Source organism: Lolium perenne, chromosome 1, assembly GCF_019359855.2.
Source record: "Lolium perenne isolate Kyuss_39 chromosome 1, Kyuss_2.0, whole genome shotgun sequence".
In the NCBI taxonomy this organism is placed as follows: Eukaryota; Viridiplantae; Streptophyta; class Magnoliopsida; order Poales; family Poaceae; genus Lolium; species Lolium perenne.
The window spans coordinates 238,583,626-238,593,786 of NC_067244.2; the positions used below are offsets into that span (position 1 = coordinate 238,583,626).

A 10,161-nucleotide genomic window follows, 5' to 3' on the forward strand; every position below is an offset into this window, starting at 1 on the left:
CGCTATCTTTGGCAGATCGACGGAGAGGCATGCGCGGTGGCGGTGGTTCGGCTTCATCTTGAGCTTCACAGCTAGGGATACTCATACCTTTGCTATCCATGGCCGGCATGGCGGCCTTGACTCAACAACCTCCGGTTCGGAGGCCCTGCAACTTCCTTCCTGCTGGAGCTCGGCGCGTTGCTGCTACCAAGTGGTGCGTCTTCGGTGGCTCCAAGGCGTCCAACAGCGACGGATCTTCGTCGGAAATGGGTGTTCGGGCATCTGCGCCCTGTGCCTCGGCGGCGACGCCTGGAGGACGCCGGCAACTTGTGGTGGAGGCGCCTAGGGACTCGATTGCGTTTCTATCTTAAGTTTTAGGGTGTTTTCTGTAAGATGGTAGGTCTTATCTTCTAATTACCGGTTCTTTAGAGCGAGCGATGTCCACCACTTATTTGACGTTCTTCCGGGTCTTCTTGACCCCTTCTTTGTGAAAAAAAAATACGACGCTGCTTTTCCCAAATCCAAGGTGTATTTCTTCGCAGTAAATACGACCAAAATAAATAAATACTCCACCATTCAACTACCACTAGACGGCTAGACGCCTAGACGGTGTTCTCATCCCCGCCGCCGCCGCCGTCATTGCCTAGGTCGCCGACACGATCCCCGCGACCACCGACGCGGAGATGGCGGCCGCCGTCGCCGCGCACGGGCAGGCTAACGGCCAAACGCTCAAGCACGCCTGGGCCTTCTGGCTCGTCAGCGGGCAGGTCGCCTCGGAGAGGACCGTCCACACCTTCTCCACCGTCGACGAATTCTGGAGGTTTTATCCCCCTTTCTCATTAGTCCCGCAACCCTTGGCCTCCTCAAAAAACCCTCGTCCGATGTATTCTCGATTTCTCGGCTGAGGGCTGATTGCTCGTAGGAGGGAGTTAATGCTGTAATTTCAGATGTCTCTCAACATATTCACCTTAGGGAACGCATGAAACTTTTCAATTGCTGATACGATGCTCTGAATCAAGTGTAGCAGCGAGTTTTTCACATGCGTTTTTTTTTCTTTCTCGGGGCTGAAAATGAAATCTATATATAAAGTTCAGTCGCATAGTTGTAATCCATATTAGGCTGCGTACATTTTGCTAGATGGCTAGAACACACACACTCTTCTTTTCCAAGCCTAATACAATCGGGAAAGTAATTTTGGGTACATGGTATACTGAAACATCGACAGTCTGATTGTTATTGATATTAACTATGATGCACTTTCGATCTAGTGTTTGGAGACATGTGAAAAATCCACCCATTAACTTTAAGTGAGTAGTGTGCATTGGCTGACTTCCTCGATTGTCTTCTCCTGATGATAATATCTGTTGTTACTCACAACATATTATAGCGGCAATTTTGTTTTTGAGAATGGCTTGCTTAGGAAATCAGAACATGTTCGTTTTGATAATTCATTATTTCTTTACTGAAATTTTTAACCTTTTCGTTTGCTAGATTAATGTATTCCTTTATGGCTAATGAGTTGGGTGGTATTTCAGCCTTTACAACAATATCCTTCACCCTAGCAAATTGGGCGTGGGAGCTGACCTCTACTGCCTCAAGGATAATATTGAGCCGAAATTGGAAGACCCCATTTGTGCTAATGGAGGTAAATGGACCATCAGTTGTGGCAAAGGGAAATCCGACACGTTGTGGGTGCATACAGTAAGCGTCTTTTGCCTCGTTCTTTTGGACACTTACCTTACCTGCAAATTCCACCCTAAGTACCTTTTCACAACTTCATGTTTAGTTACTGCCACTGATTGGTGGACGATTCGAACATGAGGATGAAATTTGTGGAGCAGTCCTCAGGGTGCGTAGGACACAGGACATGATAGCTGTATGGACTAAAGATTCTGCTAATGAACCTGCTCAGGTATAAGTTCTCAAATTCATACTGAAGTCTATTGTTTCACTCCAGGCAACAACTGTGTAATTTGCAGCTCCATAGATTAAAAATTTGTCAAATGTAAGCACTTATAGTGTTGGGACTATGCATCTATGTTGGTATGGTGAAGGATATTGTGGTTTCCAACATAAATTGTCCTAGGTAAAAGTGTAATAATTTCCGATAAAATACCGTGTGGAGCTGTGCTGTATGACTGAAATTTTCAATGATTTTTAAAATAAATTGCAACATTTTTATGATAAAAGTAAGGCATAATATTTCAAAGCTACTTTGATAAATGTATGTCATGGATGTAGGATAAATGAAGTATATCATGCATCATGCTGGCACTTACTTTCTCTGCCTTTGTACTACCACTCATGTAAAGTACTGCCTCACCTCCGTAAATGATCAGAGGTCAGTCTTATCATTTACCTTTGTGCAAAGTCCAAAAATGTCACACATGAGTCTACAGAGGGAGTATTATTAGTTTTTATTTCGTACCGAACTGAGAGTAGGTTGGTGGTCCGTGGGGATATTTTTCTGAGGTGTGGTGTTTCTGTTTGTCCTGAATATCTTTCTTATACTGTCTAAGTTCATTCTATTAGATCATCAACATTTCCAGTTGTGCTGAACAACTTTCGTTTTTTTTACCAGCAAATCATCAGCAATCAGTGGAAGGGATTTATGGATTACAAGGACTCTATTGAGTTTATCGTTCATGATAGTGGTGCAACGACGGTACAATGCTGGTCTACCAAGCTTCCACAGGATCTCTTTGGTCTCATCTACAACAGGGTGCCTGATCCACGCAGCCGCGTGCGTTTTGCTGCTGTCTGCAAGTCGTGGTTTGCTACAGCTTCACGGCATCCCACGCCGCCTGCACTCCCGTGGCTGCTCCTCTTGCCACGCGATGGCGACAAGATGAAGCGCCTTTACTGTCATGAGGAAAACCAGATCCTGCGTGTCCCGGCCCTGAGAGGTTTCAAAGACCACTGGTTCATTGGCTGTCACGAAGGTGGCTGGGTTGCCACGTATGATCCGGGCCCTTTCAAAATCGTTAACCTCTTCTCAGGCTTTGAGGTGGCGCTCTCCGAGAAGCAGAAGTGGATTCCCCGCTCTGGTCGCCTTTGCAAAACAATGATTTGGAATATCATATTCTCCAAACCACCCACTTCGAGCGACTGTATCCTCGCCGCCATTACGGATGTTTCTCCTCTTGCGCTCTGTAGGGTTGGCTGTCCAGATGGTGGGTGGACGATACAAGAACGAAGATACAGTGTCGGGCTTGCAGATATCACCTTCTGGAATGGTGAGCTCTATGGCCTCACGCTAGAGCACTTTGACCTTGTCAAGTTTGAGATCGGCATCAACAAAGATGGTGCGCCACTGGTCACGGGTGTCAATCGGCCGGTGGTCACCACGGAGCACCAGGTGCCCCCTCTTGATGTCTGGTACAACAAGGTGGATGTCAGTTACATTTTTGATCTGAAGGGCAAGCTTGGGATGGCTGTGAAGTTCCCGTGGTCACCCAACTTCAGACCTTACTTCAAGGTGTTTAACCTCGTTCACACCAACACTGGCGAGAGGATGGCAGATTGCACGTTCAAATGGGAGGAGGTGACAAGCTTGGGTGACTTTGCCCTATTTTTGGGTCCAAATTGCTCCAGGGCTGTCCGCGTGCCGGAGGACAGGCATGGCAACGTGCAGAGAAACCGCATCTACTACATCCACCGTAGTTGCTTAGGGAGGAACGTGGTACCGGAGGATGACCTGGTGTTCTTGGCAATCTCGAACGACAATGGCGACCCTGTGTACTTCAAGGAAGATGACCATGATGGCGTGGATATGATCAGAGCGGTAGGATACTACGCGAGGAGAGGCCCTTATCCTCCCATGTGGCTTCTCCCTCCAGATTTTTAGGATGCACGCTATCTCTATTCCTTTTGTTTCGGAATAAGAACAAACATTGTGGATTACTGGTTAGTGTTTAACTTATTCAGGATCTCAGACTTAAGATGGTGCATGGTTCGTGTCTGCTTCTGTACTTACCTTTTGTGATTTTTGTTTATTATGATCTTTGCACGTACTCCGTACTTGACAAGCTTGCAACTTCTTGGCAGTATGCGCATGCCTGAAAACTGTTTTCAACCCATTGTTGCCTGCATGTAGTTTGAATTATACTTGTGTCTTGGAACCAATTATAATGTCCATACAAATTCAGGTGGGGACTTTGTCCCCTCCCCCCCCGTGACCATAAAAAAAAGAGGTAGCTGATCGTAGCAAGATGTTTACGTGTGCATCTTTCAGTTGTTTTCAAAATGATATATCTTGGCGCCCGTAGGGATCTCATATTTCTGTTGTAAGCAGCGAAGTTGGGAGAAGTAGATATGGTTTCTCCGCACGTCGCCGCACCCGCTTGCCGGCACGCGCAGCGCCTTGGAGCATGTTGGTTCAAGAAGAGCGAGTGTTCTCTAGGCTGTTTACCTCCACCCTCTTGTACAGTTGTAGCTCATAGGGTAGAGAGTTCCCATCTCTATGCCTGTATCTACTAGCTCGTGGAATTTCATAAGTATCTTTAATGGAAATAGCTATCTGAATGAAAGAATAATCACTTAATTATTAACTTTTGGTTATGATTAATTTAGATACCGTAAAAGATCTACCTAGTTATGCGCATCATCTTGTACACGATACTAAATTTTGCACCTTCTGTTAATCTAACAAGGTGTGAATGTAGGAGCCGCATATGACAGCGCGCAACAGATCGTGATGCCCACCAGGAAAAAGCATCGCCGTCCGCACTTTCTTCTATGCACTTATCTAGCACAGGTGTCTATCAGATGTCCATGAGATTGTTACATAAAACAACTGTAGAAGAAATTGATAAGCATATCAGATCATTCTTCTGGGCTGGCAGTGCTGACAAGAGAAAATACCACTTTGTCAAATGGAGGTGGATTTGTAAGCCAAAGAAAAAAGGTGGTTTGGGCCTGAAACATCTTACAAAATTCAATATCAGCCTTATGTGCAAGTGGTGGTGGAAAATTGAATCTTCTACCAGTCCTTGGAATTATTTCATGTGCAGAAAATATCTTAGAGGTGCTGATGTTTTTTACTCAAAAAAAGGCAATGGGACTCCCCTTTATGGACTGATATGCAAAAAATAAAAGATTTCTACCTATCTGGCAGAAGAATGCAAGTGGGAGGTGGGAGACTGACAAGTTTCTGGCAAGATGCTTGGTGTGGAAATATGCCTTTGAGAGATTCTTTCCCTGAGATTTTTCACATTTGCAACGAACAACATATCACAGTTGCGGATGCTGCTACCATGGATGGATTTTTTCTTTTAGAAGATACTTGTCTCCAGATTTAACTTCTCAAACTCATGGCCTGTTGGGAATTGTGAGGCAAACTACCCTATCTCAAACCAAAGATAAACCTTTTTTGGAAATGGACTAAAAATGGGATTTATTCTGTGAAATCTATGTACAACCATCTGTGCAGAAATGTGACAGATAGATCCTTCAAACACCTGTGGAAAAGTAAAATTCCTTTGAAAATAAAAATTTGGTTGTGGCTAATCTAGCATAATGCAATTGCAACAAAAGACAATTTGCTGAAAAGGAACTGGAATGGAAGTGCCTCCTGCCAGTTCTGGCACCAGGATGAAAGTATTTCTCATCTCTTTTTTGACTGTGTTGCTGCAAAGTATGTATGGAGTACTGTTGCTATGGCTGTTGGAGCAAATGACAGACCTAGGAGCTTTACACCGTTTTTTTGGTGGTTCCCTCGTTTGGTTCCTGCTAGAAGGAATGTTCAGATTGCTGGTTTAGCTGCGATATGTTGGGCAATATGGAAGCTTCGCAATAGAGCTTGCTTTGAAATGAAATTAATCAAAACTCGAACTAATCAGTATATCTATCGTTTTTATGAACTATTGGGCAGGTCTCCACAATGTTGTTGATGAAGGAAATATTAAGGCTGGAGCTGACAATTTGCTTCGACTGGCGGCTGCTGCGGCTGCTACTTCCTCAGCTCCTAGTGGGAGGGCTAGCCTAAGAATCTTAGCAATCACTGATGTTGTGCGAGCTGATCCTGAAGAGGAAGATATGGAGGCGGATGATGCAGCAAATTGATGGTCTTCACCTTCACACCGACTTTGGTTTGCCTGCGGTCAGATTTTGTTGCGTTTTTGGACAACTGTTGGAAGATTGCTTTTGGCCAGTCATGACATCTTATCTAGCTGAGCCTCCCCTGGAGAGGCCCTTTTGTTTCTTGATCAGATAGTCCTCTAGATTTATGTCGATTTCATCGACTGGTCTGTAATTAAAAACTCTATAAACGCTAGCATTAGGCGGCGCTCCCCCTTCCCCTATGTTGAAACTACTTCAGATGTTGTTTTTCGTTATCTTTTGGTAATAAAAATCGATCCCCTGAGAGGTGGATCGCTTGGAAAGAAAAAAATTGCCACCTCAGCATGAGTACAACGTTTAGGCATGCACCTCGGCATGCTATTGTAGTCCCCCTTGTTGTTGGTAGACTCCACATATGGTAAACCTATGTAGAGTTGACTGCTGCGGGGCATGATTCTCTAGTCGAATTGTTGGTGGGTGGACTCGGCTGAGACTTTTGTTACTCACGGTGTACGTACTGGAAGCACGGCGACACGTGAGTGACATTCGGGTGGAGAATGGTGTAGGCTTCCTACATCGCTGGAAGCAGTTCGTCAGTGGTGGTTACTTGTCGGAGTCGACTACATCAGTGGTGATTGCGGTGGTTTTGTTTGGGCACTTGTGGGAGTCTATGGGCCACCCAAGATGCCAACAAACCTAATTTTCTGACGGAGTTGGTCAGAATTTGCGAGCATGAAATATTACCTATGTTGGTAGAGGGTGATTTTAATATAATCCGAAGGCAAGAGGAGAAAATAATGACAACTTTAATGCTAGATGGCCCTTTATTTTCAATGCTATTATCGAGAGCCTTGATATGAGGGAAATTGCTTTATTAGGTAGGAAATTTACTTGGGATGGTAGAAGAGAGATACCCACTTATTAGAAACTAGATCGTGTTTTAGCAAGTGTGGAATGAGAACACAAATTTCCTTTAGTAATTGTTCGTGCTTTAACTCATACGGGGTTTCGTGTTCATCATGTTCTTCTTCCTCATCGGATACGTCCTCCAATTCTCCGTCGATCCGAGCTAATTCCACCATGCACACCTGATATCATGCTAAGTAGGCTTTATTAGCACAAAAATTAGCTAAGAAGAAGCTTTCCTAACTCAGGAGTCGGCGCTGTTCTCGGTGTCGTTGCATGTGCTGTCGATGCTTTCGGTCCTCGGGTGCTGAGACGCCCGATCCAACGCATTGTTGCTGGTTACCAATGTCGATCCGAAGGATACCCCGTCGATTAACTCGACGAGATCTCCCAAGCTTGTCGTAGATCCGACGCTGCTGCTTGCCATCTCGTTCGAGCGTTTACCGCCCATGGACCCGATGGATGATGTCGATGAAGCTCTTGGTGATGCCGATGCTCCCACCGTCGACTCCGAACAGATCGGTTCCGATCGGCCAAAAATTTCTTGCGTTCCGATGTTGAAGTCGTTGCTCCTGATCGTTAGATCCCTCCCTCGGCTAAAGTCTCCAGAAGCCGGGAGAAGGGACCTGATCCCTCGATCTAGTCGAGTTGTTGCTTGAAGAATAGTTCGTCGAGTTTGTATTTCCAGCGTCCAAGGCCCCCACAGACGGTGCCAATGGCAAAGGGTTAACCTTGTCAATGCCCATGATGATGGACTTGGGTTTCTAGGAAGAACACTGGTAAATCAACAACCCGGTCAACCAAACTAGGGAGCCAACGAATATTATGAAGAAGGGTGAATCGCCGAGACTGTATTATGTCAAACTAGGGTTACAAGGTGTCTCATATGATTGAATCGTTGCCCTCTCGGTGGCTCCTCCTAGCCCTTATATAGCGGGCTAGGTCTCAGAGTCCACCTCAAGGTACATTACAAGTCAGTTCACCCGATATGGGCTTAACTTTCCTAATGTGATATCTTCGAGTTCATCTGGATTCCTTCATGGGCTTTCTTCTATTCCTTCCTGGGCTTTGTACGAGGGATGGTAATGTTCATGACCCGATATGACATACCCATGTCACCAGACAGGACCAACATCGATGTGCTTGAAGGAGAAGACATGACATACTTTTGAAGGCATTAGATCTGGCCCATCTACTGATGCTGGCACGCAGTTAACGAGCCCGTTGGGAACCCCAAGAGGAAGGTGTGATGCGTACAGCGGCAAGTTTTCCCTCAGTAAGAAACCAAGGTTTATCGAACCAGTAGGAGCCAAGAAGCACGTTGAAGGTTGATGGCGGCGGAGTGTAGTGCGGCGCAACACCAGGGATTCCGGCGCCAACGTGGAACCTGCACAACACAACCAAAGTACTTTGTCCCAACGTAACAGTGAGGTTGTCAATCTCACCGGCTTGCTGTAACAAAGGATTAGATGTATAGTGTGGATGATGATGTTTGCAGAAAACAAGAGAACCGATGTGCGATGATTGTATTCGATGTAAAAGAATGGACCGGGGTCCATAGTTCACTAGTGGTGTCTCTCCGATAAGAATAAGCATGTTGGGTGAACAAATTACAGTTGGGCAATTGAAAAATAAAGAGGGCATGACCATGCACATACATGTTATGATGAGTATTGTGAGATTTAATTGGGCATTACGACAAAGTACATAGACCGCTATCTAGCATGCATCTATGCCTAAAAAGTCCATCTTCAGGTTATCATCCGAACCCCCTCCAGTATTAAGTTGCAAACAACAGACAATTGCATTAAGTATGGTGCGTAATGTAATCAACAAATATATCCTTAGACATAGCATTGATGTTTTATCCCTAGTGGCAACAGCACATCCACAACCTTAGAACTTTCACATCGTCCTGCATTTAATGGAGGCATGAACCCACTATCGAGCATAAATACTCCCTCTTGGAGTTACAAGCAAAAACTTGGCCAGAGCCTCTACTAGCAACGGAGAGCATGCAAGATCATAAACAACACATAGATGATAGATTGATAATCAACATAGCATAGTATTCATTATTCATCGGATCCCAACAAATGCAACATGTAGCATTACAAATAGATGATCTTGATCATGTTAGGCAGTGATACGTCCAAAACGTATCTACTTTCCCGAAAACTTTTGCTATTGTTTTGCCTCTAATTTGTGTATTTTGGATACAACTAACACGGACTAACGCTGTTTTCAGCAGAACTGTTCTGGTGTCTCGTTTTTGTGCAGAAATCCAACTTTCAGGAAAATCCTCGGAATTTATGCAGAATGCCCTATTTTCCCAGAAAACTGACGGAGCCAGAAGGACAAGTCAGGTGGAGGCCCGAGGGCCCCACACCATAAGGCGGCGTGGCCTAGGGGGGCCCGCGCGGCCCTATGGTCTGGCCCCCTCGGCCGGCCTCCGACGCCCTCCTTCGGACTATATATTGCCTTCGACCTAAAAACGCACGGAGAGAAGTCGAAGTCGCCAGAAAGCCTCCAGAACGCCGCCACATCGCGAAACTCCGTCGCGGGAGCCAGAAGTCTCCGTTCTGGCACTCCGCCGGGACGAGGAATTGGAGGAGATCATCGCCACCGACGCCTCTCCATCAACCAGCCATGTTTCCCCCATCCATGTGTGAGTAATTCCCCCGTTGTAGGCCGAAGGGGATCGTAGGGATTGGATGAGATTGGTCATGTAATAGCATAAGATTGTTAGGGCATAGTGCCTAGTGTCCGTAATTGGTACTTTGATGATATTGTTGCAACTTGTTATGCTTAATGCTTGTCACTAGGGCCCGAGTGCCATGATCTCAGATCTGAACATGTTATTGTTTCATCATGATATTCATTGTTTATGGTCTTACCTGCAAGTTGTATACACATGTCGCTATCCGGAACCAATGGCCCCGAAGTGACAAGAATCGGGACAACCGGAGGGGATGGTACTGATGTGAGGATCACATGTGTTCACGGATTGTTAATGCTTTGCTCCGGTACCCTATTAAAAGGAGTACCTTAATATCCAGTAGTTTCCCTTGAGGCCCGGCTGCCACCGGCTGGTAGGACAAAAGATGTTGTGCAAGTTTCTCATTGCGAGCACGTACGACTATAATTGGAACACATGCCTATTGATTGCTTTGTACTTGGACACCGTTTTATTATTATCTGCAAATGCCCTGCTAT

The 10,161-nt window shown here is 45.5% G+C and overlaps 1 protein-coding gene across 1 annotated transcript; it reads left to right on the forward strand.

Annotated features, from left to right (window-relative positions):
• The first annotated feature begins 523 nt into the window (after window positions 1-523).
• On the forward strand, window positions 524-3,920 carry LOC127324838 (uncharacterized). Its single transcript, XM_051352264.2, has 4 exons — window positions 524-799; window positions 1,515-1,680; window positions 1,766-1,891; window positions 2,561-3,920. The coding sequence occupies exons 1-4, from the start codon at window positions 663-665 to the stop codon at window positions 3,824-3,826; spliced, it is 1,695 nt and encodes a 564-aa protein (XP_051208224.1). The 5' UTR covers window positions 524-662; the 3' UTR covers window positions 3,827-3,920.
• Window positions 3,921-10,161: the final 6,241 nt, after the last annotated feature.

Bases quoted from the DNA above. Each gene is read 5' to 3' on its own strand.
- LOC127324838 (XM_051352264.2), top strand. From the start codon at position 663: ATGGCGGCCGCCGTCGCCGCGCACGGGCAGGCTAACGGCCAAACGCTC. The intron at 800-1,514 runs GTTTTATCCCCC...GTGGTATTTCAG, and splicing joins ACCGTCGACGAATTCTGGAG to CCTTTACAACAATATCCTTC. The intron at 1,681-1,765 runs GTAAGCGTCTTT...CTTCATGTTTAG, and splicing joins ACACGTTGTGGGTGCATACA to TTACTGCCACTGATTGGTGG.